This window comes from Arvicanthis niloticus, chromosome 13 (assembly GCF_011762505.2).
Source record: "Arvicanthis niloticus isolate mArvNil1 chromosome 13, mArvNil1.pat.X, whole genome shotgun sequence".
NCBI lineage: Eukaryota > Metazoa > Chordata > Mammalia > Rodentia > Muridae > Arvicanthis > Arvicanthis niloticus.
Window position 1 is genome coordinate 18,518,948 of NC_047670.1, and position 19,031 is coordinate 18,537,978.

General features: G+C 37.4%; 1 protein-coding gene across 49 annotated transcripts in view; it reads left to right on the forward strand.

Moving 5' to 3' along the window:
* Rims2 (regulating synaptic membrane exocytosis 2) overlaps window positions 1-19,031 on the forward strand; it is a 465,628-nt gene that overhangs the window by 374,253 nt on the left and 72,344 nt on the right. For 25 of the 49 annotated variants that reach the window (XM_076911301.1, XM_076911289.1, XM_076911291.1 and 22 more), the window contains one exon: window positions 16,007-16,084. The exons of the other annotated variants lie outside the window; for them this stretch is intronic. In XM_076911301.1, the coding sequence (XP_076767416.1) occupies window positions 16,007-16,084 (78 nt within the window). The remainder of the gene's footprint in view (window positions 1-16,006; window positions 16,085-19,031) is intronic. 49 annotated transcript variants of the gene reach the window in all.

The window sequence follows — 19,031 nt, forward strand, 5'->3', positions numbered from 1 at the left end:
GTCTTGTGTCATTTAAGTAATTGTACATCCAATTTCACAATCTAAAAGCTTTGATATTTTTTTCATGGTAATTGATCTGACTAGACATCCACTATAATCTTGAGTAGAAGTAGCTCATGAAAGTTTTTAAAGCAGCCATTTAAAATTACTTTTGCCTTAGCTGTGAAAGCCTTTTTGAAGATGCTATCTCTTAGTGATACTCATCCATTTTAGAATAACCTGCAGAAAACTTTCTTTTATAACTTTCTCTCTATCTAAGAGCTCTGGTCATCTTCTCTGTCACAAGAAATACTAAACTCGGTATGTAGAGTTAGATTCATTATCATCTCCCAACACATCAAACAAACAGCCTAATAAATAGCTTCCTCTCTCTTTTCCACCCTCTTGGAGTCTGGCGCCCCACACTCACACTTGTTCGAAGAGGAAAGCTGGGCGTCACTTTTTTCTCCACTGAACATGTTACCTTCCTCCAGTCTCCAGGTCTTGCTGACTTTCTATTTAATCACCACTGACTCGTGTCTATTCTAACTCTATTTATGCTTTCATAATGTAAACTTTTTCTTTCATGGATATTACTAAAAATTTCTTACTTTTAAAAACTCATAAATCTAAATGTTATATTGACAATATGGAACATAAGCAGTCAATTTTTATGAAGTAGTTAATTTGTGAAAACAATAAAAAGCTATCTTCACTGAATATTGACCAAACAATGGATACATCCTGGAACATGGTCAGCTAAGTAAAGGCTCAGAGTACTGATTCATACTACAAAATGTTGACAAAGCTTGCAGCGTTCATAGCAGTGAACCATCTAAAGACAAAGCTTGTGTTACTTATCACCTTTGTAGTAAATGTGCAGAGGACGGAGATTTACTAAATAAAAACATATAGTTACTCTGTCTGTAAAGAAGTTCATTGAGTTGCCCAGGCTTTCGGACTGGATAAATGTTTCCGTGGCTACTTTTATGTGTCTGTGTGATGTTTTTATTTGTGGGTTCATTACAATGAAGTGATTTTTATTTTTCAAAAAGTAATTTAGTGGCAGCTGGGTTTTAAGATGAAAGAAGAATGCAGAGCGACTGCTAATGTACAAGGTTTTGTTCTGTGGTATTCTTTACTGAAATACATAGACTCGATGATTGCAGAACTCTGCTAATACTTAAAAAAATATGACTTGAAAGGATGATGTTCATAATACATTTTAAATGCTGAAAGGAAGAAATATTTTCAAATAAGTATGTAGATATTAAAAATTCAAATGTTTAGTTTATTTAAGTAAATATTTTCCTTCAGTTGCAGCGTGCCTTAAGGCTAGCTTTCTCAAATGTCCTTTCATCTCTTCCCTCATTCTCACATACATATTTCTCGTCTTATACTGCAAAGAAGGACAAACTTTATTTCCAAGAAAAAGTGATAAATTTCTTCTTTTTGTAGGCCCATTTTCATCTTTTTCTCATAAATGTTATCATTGGCCTGGATTTGTATACTCTCCACATTAAAATTTTTCAGCAATCAAACTAGAATCATAAAATTTAGGAAATTAAATATAAGAAATACCTGTAATCCATCATACTATTTTCTATACATGGCAAAGCTGAAAGTGCTTATCATTGGTTTTGGACGGTCAGTTTCCAGAGTGGACTAACGAAGAGTTGAGATGTGCTCACAGTCGAGGAGTCATGCATTAGAAGGCACAGCCAGTGGAGTGTGAACCTGATGCTGGTGGAGGAACTAGAACCAGAGCAGGGCTGGGGCAGTGGCTCAGTAAAAGGAAGAAGAGGTGTGGGATGGAGGCCCTGATGGAGGCCCTGTGGGATGGAGGCCATGGGAGGTGGGCGGTTACTACTTGATCATCTCAGTTTTCTCAGACAGGATCTTGCTATGGAACCCTGGCTGGCCTCAAACTCACAGACATCTTCTTGCCTCTGCTCTTCCACTGCTGGAATTAAAGGCATGCATCACCATGCCCAGCCAAATGACTTTTAGTAGATTTCATAGGAAAGTTTCTCAGAAAAAAAGTCATGCTTTACTAAAAATGGTTTTCCTCTAGTTTACTACTTTATAATCTCATATGTATCTATAATATTCTTCAGTTAAAATCTTCCCTGGCCCCATTCTCCTCTGAGCCTTTTCCTCCTCCCACCAGGTTTCTTCTTCTTCCCGAGGGCCTCTCCTACTTTTGTGTGTGTGTCTGTATGTCTGTGTGACCCACTGTATTTATTAAGGATTCACTGCATGAATAAAATAAATTTTACTTGAATAGGGGCTATGTGGCACTTATGAATATAATTCCCCCTCTCCCTGCAACTTTTAACTTGCTGAAATTCCTTGGGAGAAATGGAACAGCCTTCTGCCATTCATAATGGAGTACTGATGGTCGTATGTTGTGCAGATAAAGTGTTTTTATGAGTGGGTAGCTCAGGAGCATGTTTGAGACACTTGTCTGGTTCTGGTACAATCTAGGTATAAGGCCTATTCTATTACATTACTGTGCATCTTTTCATACACATTTTGGGAGGTTCCTCTTATAGGTTTTTTTAGTATTTATTGTTCATATGACTATGAAAATTCTATCTAAAATCAGTCATCAGGTTAAGTATATTGGACAAATACATAGAAAAAAAGTTTTTTCTTTTAAATCAGTGTTGTTCAAGTGTATTCTCAGAATAGTTAATCCTGTGAATTGATAGGTGTGTGTGTGTAAGTGCGTGCGCACTCATGCATGTGTGCATGTATGTGTGTACAGACCAAACTGTATCTAACATGCTTAACAAATCTTTCCTAAGTGCCAGCTGTGCAAACCACACCCACTCTGTTGTTGCTATTATCTGTTTCTTTGTTGTTTCTCACTTTGAAATTTTTTAGTGTTCATTCTTACATGGAGATTATGAGTCTGTTATTCACACATAGAATATTTTGCATGTTATTAAACTTTGCCCACCATTTATTCGAATATACTTCCTTGAAGAAGTGACTCTATTCTATACATTATGTGGTAAGAACAAGTAAAATATTATTTTGCCCCCCCCCCCCAAATTTGTCTTTTCAGTTTAATAATAAATGAGTACTTTAGGAAGGTATTTTTATATCCTTATTAAGATAATACACAGTTACCTCCATTATTCAATTATACTTTTAAAGTCTTCACTTAATAGGTAATAATGTTATTCTGTCATTTGCAGAGTACTTCATGGGTTAAAAATCTCATTTTATAAACCATGTATATAAACATATAGCATATGAATGTCTTTGTTTCTAATGTGTGATATTCACATATATTTGCACATGCATATATGTTTGTTACCAGATATATGCATCTTGATATATCGTGGCACTTAAACAGTTAATTTAAAGTGATAGAGCAATCATGAGATGAAGATGTTCCTGACTTTAGATTCTTGTACCACCATTATAAAGAAAATGTAGGAAGGACTAAAGTTCATTCTGAGCAGTGGTTATCACAACAAAAATGAAAATCACCTGTGTTTTACTGATGCTCCTTTGGGGGAACAATGACACTGTGATGCTGAATTTTACCTTTCTAGAGGTAGCATCTGTTTTTCTCTGAGTGCCTCCATGTAGCTCCTTCATGAGTATCTCCTAAAAATAGATGAAGGAATGTCTGGGTGGTTCTAAAAGTAAAGACTTTACAAACTGAAGAATTAGATTAAACATACTGCTCTTTTTCTAATCATTTAACTGGTGTGATATTTTATAATTCCTATAGTGATGATTCTTAATTAATTTATTATGTTTATTTACTTTGTCTATGGGGGATAATGGGGTGTAACACTAGTCATATGGGGGTTGGAAGACAATTTGCAGGAGTTGATTCTCTCCCCACTATGTGTTACTGGTGAATCAAACACGGTTGCCAGGCGTGGCAGCAGGGGCTGGTGACCTACCTCACTCCTCCCCGCTGCCCTTCCCTCTCCTGCCCTCATTATTGATTGCATAACTTTTACCTCATGATTCACACTCCAATTCATAATACATCATTTCTTTTTCATATTTAATTATTGGCAGAAAACCAAAGATCACGATTGAAAGGCCCTTTAAAAGTTATTTACTACTCTGAAATAAAATAGGAGTTCTACACTATTAGGCTCATAAATAAACCACTAGGAGAAAAATCGTAAGAAAAATACTCTGGCTGTGAAAAGCAGGAACCTTATGTATCTAGTCTCCTCCCCTGTGTAACTGTGGAGAGCTGACTATGCAGTCCTGTGCAGCCACTCTCTATCTTATGAGCCTGACTCTGGTACTTAGAATTAATACAGGCTTTTCCCGACTAAACCACTCCTATTTACCTGTGAACTTTAAAGAGGCACTTTCTTAGCTTTCAGAGTGATCATGAGTGAATTCATTTTAAAATTATGTTTTGAATGTTTATGTTGTGCATATGTTTGTATTTATAGCATATTTCACATTTTTTAAAAATACGATAAAATTTAAAGGAAGAATTTTGTCCACAATTACTGTCCTAAAATTGAGCAATTTATGTTTTAACCCACTGGCAAGTAAAATAAACAATTGTTTGTATTGTACATATATGTGTATTTATTATCACAGAATTATATTTTCCTTTCATTATTGTAATTCTTCACAATTTTCATAAAATTTTTATATTATAACCCTAGACTGATAATCTCAAATTATATTTTTGTATAAAGAAAACTATCAAAATTTATACAGGGGCACAAAGTATTTAGTCAGTTTAGTGATTTTTTTTTAATCTAAAATTGTCAGCTTTTCTACTGCAATGTGACTTAAGTATAATAGCATAAAATATATAAATTTGACCATTGAAAGGAAAATATCTTATTATCATTAAATTTATAGAAATTTTCAGTGTTGTAACTGGAGTAATTAGATGAACAAATCTGGTTGCTGAAGACCTGGGCTTATCTCTGGCAGATAAATCATTTTTCTGATAAATAAAATTTTTAGTTTATCTAATTTAATTTTATTGGAAATAATCTTGTTAGCCAAAGTAAGAACATGGTAATGAGCTCCTTTATTTTGCAAAATCTGAAATTATTTTCCTCTGCTTTCTGCATTTTGTATTTTTTCAGTAGCATGAATAGTACTGTGGGTGACAGAGTACATATGCCTACAGGTTTAACTTTTTTTAATCACTTAAAATTGTAAATTTATATAAATATATGAGATGGTTTGAATATGCATGGCTCATGAGAATGGCACTATTTGGAGGGGTGACCTTGTTGGAAGAGGTGCATCATTGTAAGGGTGGCCTTTGAAGCTCTGCCCACTGTGCGAGATTCAGTCTTCTGACCACCTTCTGATTAAGATGTAGAACTCTTGGCTCCATCTCCAGCACCCTGTCTGCATGGATGTTGCCATGCTTCCTGCCATGATAATAATGGACTGAACCTCTGAACCTGTAAGCCAGTCCCAATTAAAAGTTTTCCTTTATAAGACTTGACTTGGTCATGGTCTCTTCACAGCAATGAAACCCTAAGATAGAAGTTGGTAGGGACTGAGGTATTGCTGTGATAGGCCTGACCATGTTTTTGTGGACTTGGAAAGTGGTGGAATGCTTTAAGTGGGATTTGATGGGCCATCCTAGTTGGAATATAGAAGACATCAGTGCTGAGGGTGATATGAACTGTGGGGGCCTGGCTCAAGAGGTTTCAGAGGTGAAGAATGTTAGTTGTTACTGTGTGGCCTAGATTTTTTTTTTTTTTTTTTTTTTTTTTTTTTTTTTTTTTTTTTTTTTTTGTGGTAAAGAATGTGGCTGCTTTTTGCCATTGTCTGAAGACTGTACCTCAGGCTAAGTCTAAGGTGAACTGAATCAGATTAATTGCATTGACAAAGGAAATCTCAGAAAAGCCCAGCATTCACATTAACCCTCAGGTTAACTTTCTTGAAGAGAAATTTTGATTAAACATAGTAAGATTAGAAATGAAAAACACAAAATGTGTGGTTCAAGTAATAAAGGGACACTAGGAAGTGAAATAGAGCTGCATCCTGTGCTCAAGGAGATAAACAGATGAAGAGAGTGGTGATCTCAGGGCAAGATCCCACCCAGCTGAGCTTATTGTTTGTGTTTGCAGTTGAACAAGGAGTAGTTATGTTGTGTTATGTGTTATTACCCGGTTTGTTTTTATTTGGACTTTTAATCTGGAATGAACTACAATCCAGAAATGGAGGACTCACTTGTGATCCAGATCTTGAGGCTTACAGAAACAGATTTTTGATTCAGATCTTGAGGAACAGTGACCATGAGAAGCTTATACCCAGAAGACAAAGGCAAGCAGATCTGTGACCTGGGAACAAGTTCTAGATGAAGAAAAGCTTAAGTCCACAAGTGGTGGTACAGGTCTTCAATTCCAGCATTCAGGAGACAGAGCCATGCAGATCTCTGAGTTCAGGGTCACTCTATAGAGCAAGTTAAGCTGACAGTCAAGCTTAGTCAGTAAAGGAACTGGAAAACAGAAAGAGCTGGTGATAATATAATAGAACAAGGGGGCCATGTTCCAGCTCCAGCAAGCAGCAGAACTCGGCAGCTTTGGCCATGTGGCTTTAAGGGACTACTGGGACAACTGATGCCAGTTAGCTGTAGCTAAGAAACCAGCAGTGATTAAGAAGAGAGCAACATCACTGAGGTGAAATCTAGTGTTTTTTGAGAGTACAGAGAATCTGTGCACTAGGGATAACCACGCTCATATCTTGTGCTGCAGCTGGACTTGGTAATGTGTCAGAGTCTCCCAAGTGGTACTACTTTTGAAGGTATAAACTGAACATGAGGAGCAACTGAGGCTTGACACTCTTGAGAGGCCAGGGAAAGGCCACTGTTGAAGGTACAGCTTTAGATGCAGTTGACAGCCCAGAACTGAAGAGTTCATGCAAAGAAGTTGAGGCTTGGCATCATGAAGGGAACCTATGGACGGCTATTGGTGAAGCCTAGATGAAGTTGAAAAACCTAGTGTGTTGCAGATGCAAGTACCGTGTGATGATCACTAAGAACAGCAACATCCCTGGAATGGAGTAAACCAGGCCCTAGAGTGCTACAGAAGGCAGAATTGGAGGTGTGACACGAGTCCTTTGGAGGATCCCAGAAGATCATGAGTGGGTCCCAGATGTTGGAATAAGAGGCTGTGAAGTTGAAGTTGCCTTGGAGATGCCAAGATTTTCTAGATGTCAGAGCCATGGTATACTGACAAGGAAACCTGCTAACGGAGTGGAACCAGCCCAAGAGAAAGAATTGTGTTTCTTTCAACAATGCAGAAAGGAGATGGACATCAGACATGTAGATGCAGAGTTTTGAGTTTGCCTGGCTGATTGGTCTTGTTTTGACCTAATGTTTCCTCACTATGACGTTTTTGAATGATAACATGTATCTTTTGATGTTGGACAAATGTGATCTGCTTTGATTTTATAAGGGAATTACAATTAAGAGATTGCATGAACTTGGGCTTTAAACATTGTTAAGACTGCAATAGACTATGAGGATCTCTGAAGTTGGACTATGCCATGACTAGGTATGGCCCCCAGAAGGTTCATGTGTTTGAACAAGCCTATGGGGGCCAGGGAGTGGAATGTAATGGTTTGAATATGCTTGGATCCTGGGAAGTGACACAGTTAGGAGGAGTGGCCTTATTGGAGTAAGTCTGGCCTTGTTGGAAGAGGTGCATCACTGTGGTGGTAGGCTTTGAAGTGCTGCCCACTGTGTGAGATTCAGTCTTCTCCTGACTGCCATCTGATCAAGATGTAGAATTCTTAGTTCCATCTCCAGCACCATGACTGCTGGGATGCTGCCATGCTTTCTGCTGTGGTGATAATGGACTGAACCTCTGAATCTGTAAGCCAGACCCAGTTAAATGTTATCCTTTATAAAAGTTGCATTGGTCATGGTGCCTCTTTTCAACAATGGAAACTTTAACAAAGACAATGTATAATATCTAATAATTTTTAGACTTTTATGTAAAAAAGACTTTTAGCCCCAGTAACAACTGTGAGCTGATATTCTTATGAATTAAAAATAGAAATATTGTCTCAAAGTATTATTTACAAATTACAAAATCCCACTCTAATTTTCTTATGTGTAATTAGTAACCAAAGTAAACCTGTATAACCATAGTACCTACTAGACTAATATAGTATTTTGTTCTTCTTAAAATTTAGAAATAGCCAGTGTGGAAAATAACTTAAGATACATAGTTTTATCCACACATGAGAAAAAAAGTACTTCCTCCAGGCCCATTCTTTAGTATCTACTCTTCAGAATAACTCAAGCTACAGCTAAGCTAAGAATACCTATGGACACAAGTTTTGGGTTCTTTCTTTTATTGTTGTTTTGTTTCTTTGTTGTAGTTGTTTGTTAAAGTTAGTATTTTATGTATGTTTGATAGACAAAAAGTTAGTCATAAAATCTTGTCTAAACTATATAAAGGCAAAATAATCAAGTAAGACATTTTAACAAGATCATTTTCCATTAACTGATACTTATCTTAAGTGGGTTTTTATGCCACTAGCAATAGTATCAGATGAGAAAACTCAGATGCAAATGCCCAGCTCTTCTTCCAGGCGTATCCATCCTAGGATGCCTAGGGCTACAGCTATGTACTATATTCTTTAAAAGCCAGTCACTTTGGTGAGTAGTAGAATTTGAGAACTACTCTCTAGTAATGCATCTGGAAATGCATTGTATGCCTCCTGTGTACTCCCAGTTGGACAATATTTACAATTTAAGGGTAAAATTTAGTATGTGGCTTCCTGCCCACCTGCCTTGGGGAACTGCAAGTTTCTGTAATTACTCCCCAGAGCTTTGCCTAAGAGGAGCAAATCTGTCCTATCTGTGGTAAAAAGAGCTGAGAACCTAAGACAGCAATCAGCACTCTGTTGTTTGTCTGTTTACCCACTAAAAGCAAGGAACATTTTAACTTACTATCCATGTAAATGTGCCATTTATTATTAAACAGGAAAATGAAGTGAACTCCAAGGAGTTAGGTCAAAGGATGAGTGGTAAGCAGCTGGGGAACAGAGTGAAGACAGTGAGGTACGAGCAGCAGCCTCACTCAGAGGGAGACTGAGCAGCCGAGGGCAGGCTGAGTCCCACACAGTGCATCTCTAGTTGTTTCAGCAGCTACTGGAAGGACCAAAGCCTATGCCCTCTGAGTTACTGTCATGGGTGAAATGGGAAATGCATCCTCTCTCCATCAAGTTTATGTCTAGACGCTTGTAAATGTCACTGAATGTACAATATATCCTTTTAAAAAGTAAAACTTACTGCAAGACAATCACACAGACTCTGTTGTTTATGGTTTTGTTTTTTCTTTGTTTGTTTGTTTATTTTTTGATACCTGATTGTAACACATACTGAAGTTTGGGATTTCTCAAAAATATTTATATTTATTTATTTACTTATTAATAAATTAAATCTCTCTCTCTGTGTGTGTGTGTGTGTGTGTGTGTGTGTGTGTGTTGTGGAGGTCAGAGGACAATTTATAAAAGTTGGTTCTCTCTTTCTACCATAGTGAACTCTGGTGATCTCCTCATAGTAAATGCATTTTCCTGCTGAGCCATCTTGTTGGCCCCACCTCAACTCTTATGGTTCTTTGTTCTATGTTTAGGTGTTATAAAATTATTCAAATTTTAGATTATTGAAAAATGCTAAATTATTATATATCAACAGCTTACAGCAATGTTTAGCATAAATAGTTACTGTTATTGCTGCTATTTGAACCTAAAGAACCTATTTATATAAAATATCAAAGAGAAATCTTTACAAGTCTATGTCATTGTGCATGTTTTGAGTGCTTACCTCTGGCTAAGTATGGTAAGTATCTCACTTTTACCCAAATTTTCATTTTGCATTATTTTAGGCAGTCAATTGTCCCTGTTTTCATAATGAAGAAACAGTACTTGGAAAGGTCAGAAACTGACCTTTGTGGTTTTGACTTAAACCTACATTGACATAGGTCTAGGGGTCACTCACTGAGAGTGATGGCTCCACGTCAGGATTGGTGTCTCAACCAGGAAAGGCTCTCAACACATTTTATTGCTTCATAGGATTATTTTGTTTTTTTCTCTCTCTCTCTCTGTCTCTCTCTCTCTGCCTCTCTCTCTCTGTCTCTCTCTCTCTGTCTCTCTCTCTCTGTCTGTCTCTCTCTCTCTCTGTCTCTCTCTCTCTGTCTCTCTGTCTCTCTCTCTCTCTCTCTCTCTCTCTCTCTCTCTGTGTGTGTGTGTGTGTGTGTGTGTGTGTGTGTGTGTGTGTGTGTGTGTGTGTTTGAAAACAAGGTCTGACACTGTAGCTCAGGCTGGCCTGGAACTTACTCTGTAGCTGAGGCTAACCTTGACAAATGGTAATCTTCTTGCTTACTCTCAGGAGTTTCTAGTGAGATTTCTTCCAAGGACTGTTGTAAAAATTGGTTTTTAGTTGTTCGCTTTAATTGTTATCCAGTAATCAGAGCTCTAGTTTGTACATTGGTCAAAAAAGGCAGGAGAAGAATGTTTAACAAGGGGCAAACATTCAATACATGGTTGACAGTGTTAGAAGCTATTGTCTGGATGCAGAGGTATGATTAAGGTATTTTGTTAAAACCTGAAAATGTAAATAAAGCACTTTGACGGCTTAAATAAACGTTGGCTTTTCATTTCTTCCACTTATTTTTCATTATTTCATACATGAGTACAATGTATTTAGATAATTCCCCCACCTCTCCCTTGACAAGAAATGCACTTACACACGGCTATTTTGCTCTCTTATATACTTCCTCAGTACTTTTCCAGATACATATGCACTGGTACTTTCTGCATGAGACGTAAGATCAATTTAAAGAAAGTACAGTATTCTGAGCCAATTTTCATCAGGACCACTCTTGGAAGACCGTTTGTGCTTATCAGCTAAAAGTTCCCAATTTTCTGAGATTCAGAAAAACAGATAATATTTTCAATTATTATCTTAGCAAAAAAGACTCCATTATTTCAGTGGCTTATGTAACGGGCAGGAAAATAGTGATGCCAAATAGTGTAGACTATCCACATATGTGCATACGTGCATTATCACATATACACCCAAAATTAAATCACTAGGAAAAATATTTAGTATGTTATTCAGTAAGAGACTAACACTGGGTTGTACTAAAGTACAGCATATGGTTATATACAGCTATTTCAGTCTTTTATGTCCTTGGTGCTTATCAAGAGAGAAAAGCCATGCAATGGTGCTTCACTGTGGGCTATGCTAAAGCAGCATCACTTCCTATAGTCACACCTTTCTTTCATAGGACAGTGACCCTATAGAAACAGAAGAGGGTGACTGCAGTCTATGGTGATACTTGGCAATTGCTGCATTGGATTCACTTTACCTGTCGCAGCTTAGGATTCCGACAGCAACAAGTAACTATTTTATTAGCTACTTCAATTTACATGAAGAGGTTCTTCTGAGACTAATGAGATAAGTATTTCAGAATATAGCCATGTGTATCCAGAGTATCTAGTTGAAGGGGAAAAATAATGAGTTGAGGAAGTCGGTGTTTGGCCTGATTCGGTGTACTGGTTTTTTGAAGGTCATGTAACACTTTCTGTCTGGTTCTGTAGATGAAGAATCCATGACAGAAATTTTGGGGAGAAATGTATGTCTAAAAGCCACTATACCAGAACCACAAAATTTTTTTTTTCTCTGTAAGGCTAATAGTATACTTAGTGACGCTGTAAGAAAATAGATTCTGACATGGAATGGTACAAGAAGTTGTGACAACTGGTATTGGCATGATGTTATTAATGTTGCATAATTACCATAGGGAGCAAAGGCTACAGTCAGAGGTATACAGAATCTACACCAATTGCAAGTACTAGTTGGTTGGATGGGATGAGTGCAGGTAAACAGAAAAGATACATAGATTCTTTGGATTCTGACCTGGGCGGTTAGATAGCACTTCTAAGGAAGTACAGTGAGAGAAAGTGTGTATGAATGCATGCTTGGAAAAAATCATCATTTAACAGATGAATATGCAGGTAAAATGAAATCACCGGGACTCTCTGGCATAGGAGCAGGTTACTTGGAAACTATAGGAGGCGTGGAGTGTATAAAACTAAAATCTAAAAGACAGTCTTTCAGACTGGTGGACAGTATTGTTTGAGGAAGGAGAATGACAAGAAAGAAAACCGTATGTACAGTAAAGAGAACAGCTCAATGTCAGGCAGGGGCTGGGACCTTGAGCCCTCTTTCCTTTCTAAGCACACAAATGAACGGAGACCAGTGCTGCCTTAGAAAGCACGGTCTAGGCCTCTCTGCTAGTGTTTCTGAATCCCATAGGCCATCCTTTTGAGTCCTGTATTTGCCAAAGAGGAAAGACAACAGTCCATCCTTTTCTTATGGAAGTTTTCTAGATCAGTGCTGCAAAGTTCACTGAAGCTGGTCTGGCAGATGTGGCATGGAGCTCCTACATCCAGGCATCTGAGGGAGCAGGAAGAATTCCATGGTACTGGCTTTCTACAAATCATTTTGCCTGGCTTGTGTAATCAATGCTCAGAAATGTTAAAGGCAGCAGACAACTTCCACTAAAGCCACTCTGCAAGGATAAACTAACAGCTACGAGTAGTAGATATTTGTTCTTAAGAAGAATGTAGAGTGGGCTTCAGGGAGTCCTGTTGACCTCTTTGAGCTTCAGAAGGTCCAGCAGACTTCTCCACGTTAGTTCGAAAGATGGGAAATGAGATTTAGAGATAATAATCAGACTTTAGCCGAAGTATGTAGTTTTAAATCGTGCTCTTACTCTCTGAAAAAATTTTAATGACTTATTTTTTATTTTAATTTTATTTATAATAAAATTTTAAAAGTAAATGATGATACATACTGTTTTTAAAAGTATGACTCTAACCTATTTTATACTCAGAGACTGAGATATTACTTATATGTTCATTTAAACATTTTCTACTGTTTAAACACAATAGTTTGTAGTTTTATATAGATAAATTTATTTCCAAAGAATGGCTTCATGCTAAGATTAGTTTTCAGGATTGCTTTTATTTTTTGTTTCTTATTTTTGTGTGTGGTGTATAAGAGAGTGCTTGTACATGAATCTGAGGGGACATGTGTCTTTAGGCATGCATGGGGAGTCAGAACAGGACATCAAGCGTCCTATTCTATATGTGCTATCTGTGTCATTGCCCTGAGTCAGCTGCTCTTGCTGGACCCGAGTTCCCCTTTGAGACTAGGTGTGCTCTCCCGCCTCTGCCCTCCAGCGCTGAGGATACAGACATGCTCCGCCAACCCTGGCTGGACCATGAATGCTGGAAACCAAACTCAGGGCCTCATGCTTATAGAGCTGAGCTCTTTCCCCAGCATGACTGTTAGAGGCTGAGCAGTTAGTAATACTTGCCGCTCCTGCAAAAGAACTGAGTTTGTTTCCCTGAACCCTTGTGGCAGCTCACTACCACCCATAACTCCACTTTCATGGGGTCCCATGCCCTCTTCTGACCTCTGCGGGCAGTGGGCACGCATGGTACGCATGCATAAATTCAGGCAAAATATTCATATAAATTAAACAAGTAATTGGAAATTTTCTTAACTGTGATTTTAACTTTAGTGTCCCTGCTCCATAAAATATAGCACAGTTTCTTTTTACAAAATGTTAAGAATTAGTGGTCCTTTATAATAGTAAGAATGGTGGAATTTAAATTGATACCTAAAGTTATAGGTAAATGAATATGTCTCTAATATTTTGTTACAGAATATATAGGGGGGGCAAAAACTCAAACAAAAAGGAGTTTCAGAGAAATCTGTCACTGCCCATGATATTTGACTTTAGTTATTTTTGTTTGCCTGAGACATAATGAATAAGGATCAAACCTAGTACAAAAATATATGAGTATTTTTTAAGTAAATGAACTGTTTTCTTCAGAACTAAATACTGATAAAGAACTGAGTTAAATTGAGAGTGACTCCTTTTTTATTAGTTATTTTATTTATTTACATTTCAAATGTTATTCCCCTTCCCAGTTTCCCCTTGGTAAGCCTATCCCATCCCCCCCCACGCTACTATGCTACTATAAGTGTGCTCCCCAACCCACCTACCCATTCCTGCGTCACCTCCCTAGTATTCCCCTATGCTGGGTCATGGAGCCTCCACAGGACCAAGGGGCTCCCCTCTGATAGATGCTAGATAAGGCCATCCTCTGCTACATATGCAGCGGGAGCCATGGGTCTCTCCATGTGTACTCTTTTGTTGGTGATTTAGTCCCTGGGAGCTCTTTGTCTGGTTGATTGATCTTGTTATTCTTCATATAGGGTTGCAAACCCCTTCAGCTCCTTCAGCCCTTCCCCTAACTCCTTCATTGGGGTCTGCATGAGAGCAATTTTTTTTTAAATCTGGCTAATATTGTGTGGCCTAAAGAAAGTAAACAGAAAAGTATCAGCATAACATGGTGTGCAGAGCAGTGTTTTCCTGAGGCTGAAAAATGGCTCCGAGGTTAAAAGCTGCTCTTGCAGATGACATGGGTTCAGTGCTGTACCTACATGGCAGCTAACTCCAGTTTCAGGGTGTTCTGCCCCATCTTCTGGCTTTCACCAGGTCTCCATGTGGTATACAGCCATACATGTAGTCAAAAAAACCATACACACAAAAGAAGTAAATACATCTTTTTAAAATGTTTTTCTTTTTTTTTTTTTGAAGAATTACTTAATAACAAAGAGAAGATAGAAAATCATAGAAACTTATTTTTCACATTTTTCCACTGATTTAAAATTAAAATCATTGAAAGTGTGAACATTATCTTAGTTCCTAGACTTCTGCTTGAATTCTAAATGTCTTGTTTTTCCATCTTGTAACTTTTGATAACAGTTTTTAACTTTTTTTTCACTTGCTTAAAATCCTTCAAGTTTGTCTAATAGTTAATGAAGTACCAGGAATCCTTGTGTTAGTGTCTGCTCTCCTTTGGCTGTCACCGTGAGCTGACCAGCTCTGTCTCTGTAGCATTCAGTCTAGACTTCTCTACCATTTTAGCTTCCCTCTCTTTCTTTCAAAGTCCTTGCTTAGCTCCTTGGAAACTGAAATATCTCTAGTTGAATAGGTTTTTTTCCCCCCTTCAAAGTCAATGTACTTTCAAAACTACCAACTCAGTCTCTCTTTAAAAAAAAAATTATTTCAAATGACGTCTTTGCAACTTTTGACCACTTTAATGAACAGTGTTCTCCTTTTGCCTTCTGTGGAATTGTACCGCTATTGCGTTTTTCAAGTTTCTGGGAACCTGTTTCCCTTCCCTTTAGTCATGTCTCTTCTTCCTACCTTTATGTGTTCATTGAGCTGTCTTCTGGACCTTTTGCATCTCCCCTCCTTATACTATAAGCTGGCCTGCTTCGGCCATCCTCCTGTCTTCATGTGTTCCTTCCTGTTCAAACATTTACTGACTCATCTTTTTAGCCTGGAATAGTGCCCTAAGCATTTGACCTGAGAATCCAGCTTCCTCCGGGAGACCTGGGTCAGGAGATGATGTCAGTTCCAGTGTTGATTATTTCCTAACTCCCACTCCTTGAGCAAATGCTTTGTCCTCTAGAGACATAAAGCATTTATAAGATAAGGACTTTCCGATGGCACTGTGTAAATTCATCTTTAACCTGTGCCATGCCCTTTCTCTTTTGTGTCATTAGTTATAATATTTTCTTCCCTGTGTGTCATCATTCTTATCCATGATTCAAGACATATGTTTATAAAAGCTTTGTTGATCTCTTATTTTCAAGTCTCCCAGCAGTAAAATCTTTTAGTGCTGAGTCTTGTGTGTCTTTCCTCTAAGTGTTTCTCAGGGAAACCCTCTAAATGTCACTTACTGCATGCTCTATATAACGACTCTTTGGTCCTTTATTTTTTTTCTCACTGCAGAGCCACAACTACCAGCAGCCCAAATGGAGTCTACACGTTAGAGAAAGATGTTCTTCTGCATAGATTGGTAGAAATAAACATTTGCTTGGAATAGGCTGACTAGAGGAAACTCTGTTTGAGTGGAAAAAACAAAACAAAACATTGTTTGTTCTCTTCAGTTTCAGCCCTCTGGTGCAGGACCATGGAACGCAGGCACCAGTTCAGCCCCCACTCATTCCCTTGGGACCTGACATCAAGTAGGTGCATGGGAGGTATTAGCTAAAGGAATCGGTTAATTGGTACCAAGACGTTTACTATAGTTGAAATTAGCTGAATAAGAAATGTTTGATGGCCAATTAGTCAAGGGAGAACAGAGAAAATTAGGTCATATCTCTAAGGATAATAAAGTATGAGCTGATACAAAAAGTGCAGTCCTTATAAGCTATGTCATAATAAAAACATTTTAAAACTCTTAACTCACAAACTTTGTTCTTAACAATGAATGAGAACAATGACACTAAATGTAGTTTTGTGGGAGTGTGGTATATATGTGGATTACATCTGCATGCTATTGCATATACATGTATGGGCACATATGTGTGTAGGCCAGAAGCCAAAATCAAGTGCTTCTCTCTACTGCTTTCCTCCATACTTTTTTTTTTGAGACAGGGTTTTTTACTCATCAATTCAGCTAGGATGGCTTGCCAGTGAGCTCAGGGATCCAACTGTCTCTACCAGTCACCAACCCCAGATTCACACTACCAATGTCCAGCTCATATGTGTGTTCTCAGGTCCTCAGACAGTTAACCAACTGAGCCACCTTCTCAGCCCAGATTTTGTCCTTCATATCTTATCTGTCTATAGACTGACCTACCTACCTACTTACCTACCTATCTACCTACCTACCTACCTACCTACCTACCTACCTACCTACCTATCTACCTACCTAGTGAAAGAATGCAGATGGCATCTGGGAAAATGTATTCAGTATAATAGATGATACTGGAAGTTATCATCTGAGAATGACCAAAGTAAATAGTTGCGAAACATGGGCACTCCCAGGAATGGTGTTCTAGCAACTCAGGAGTCTGAGGCCATTTCATAGCTTAGGGTCATGTAAGTAGTCAAGCTGGGCAGTGTAAGATAACCACAGCTCAAAAAATAGTAAGGAAAGGCAGAAGAAGGAAGGAAGGGAGCCATGAGAATATGTAATAATTGTGAATCACAAGTCTATTTTATTTTCATTAAATAACTGTTTATAATCATAGTAGAGAGAATGCATTTTTCTAATAATTTAAGGAAATATTTATAAATTCAAAAATAAGAGATTAATATAGAGATAGACTAATTTTAAATAATTGTAAGTGTTGGACTAAGGAGCATTCCTAATTCTTTACTGATTTAGCCTTTACAGAAAAAGGTCTCTTTTTAAAGAGGGTATTTATGATCTCAGAGATCAAATACTGGCACTAGACCCAATGATCTCTCTAGAAGCCTTTGATTGAGTGTGTCTTCAGAGACAAAATACTGACACTAGATCCCCAAGTCTTCTGGTAGAATAACCTGTGCAATCTGTGTTCTGATAGTCTCAGGTCTTCATTCAGGGGTAACATCTGAGTAGCTCATTTAATAAGAATAAGCATTTCAAGCTGTGATTTTGATATAATACATCCAGGCTTTATCCTGTGGTTTCAGCCTTTTAAATTATCTAATAGCCAGCCTTGGTTCTGCCTCCAGGTGCATTGCTTGATCCATCACCTTGATGCCTAGATCATTCATTCATTGTAGGTGACTTGGTTTTATTATTCAAAGTTCAGCTCGATGATCTCCTCTTCAGAGAAATCTTCTTAAATTTACACCTAAACTTTCTAGATCATCAGTTTCTATTTTATGTGTATTTTTCCTCATCACATACCACTAGTTGACATGATCATTCTTTTATATCTTTCCCCATGGGATCATAAATGAGTCATGAAAACAAGGGCATTCTCTGCTACAGCTCCCACGTGGAGCACAAAGCCGCTACAAAATACATTTTAAGGGGATTATCAGTCCAGTCATATTAAATCTTAAGCTTCTATCATAGCTAAAATTAAAGAATTCCTATGAGATTTCTTTCTACGTACTTCAGAGATATTTTTCTTCAATGCTTGACTTTATCAGGGTTTCTGGACATGTTAAGAGTTGAAATCAAGAATTCTTTCTTCTTGTTTTCTTTTATTTTTGAGATCATAATATATATGATATTCTTCCCTTTTCTCTCTTTAAAACTTTCCATATGCCTCTACTTGGTCTCTTTTACATTTATGTCCTCTTTTTTTTTCATTAATTAGTATTACATGTATTATACATACATAGTGTATACATATGTAATACCAATTAATATATAGGAATACATAGTCATATATATATTCCTGTATATAGCCTGTTCAGTCTGTGTAATGTTATTCATATGTTTTCAGAGCTGACTATTTGATATTGGGTAGCCAATTGGTGTGCTCTTGGCCTCAAGTCTACACTAAGGAATGCTCCGAGTGGGAGAAATAGTTTTCCTCAAGGAAAAATTCTTTTTTTTTCTAAAGAAGTTTTAGTATATTAAGATCTTACATACAAGTTAGCTGTTGGCAACAGAATTTCAGAAATTCTGGGTGTCGCATGTGTCCTTTAGTTAGATCTCAAGTAAACAGTAAACTATTCTGAGACCTCTGAGCATTTCTTTCTGCTATGAGACTCAAGACTTGAACCCTTAAAGATTTATCACTAATGAACATTATCAAGACAGATATTTTTGATCAAAAATACCTCACTACTTAGTTAAATATTCTTCCCCAACCTCAGGGCATTCACTTTGTGGTATACATATCCCCTCAAAGCACTGAAGAATTCTGTACTATTTTTATTAAAGTACTATTTTTATTTTTATTCTGTACTATTTTTATTAAAGTACTATTGTATCACTTTAATATAATGTGTTCTTATCTAGCACATCCAATAATATTAAAATCTTAACTGTTAAGCTTCTAGCATAATTAAAATGAAAGGATTACTATGAGAACTTGAATTTTCCATGTGTTTCAGAGAAGTTTTCTTCAATGCTCTATCCCATCAGGCTGTCTTGACAGTAGAGTGGGTTTCTCTTTTAAGGCCTGCAAGCATTCTTACACAGCCAGCAAGTATCATCATTCATATCCTAACTCTGGTGAT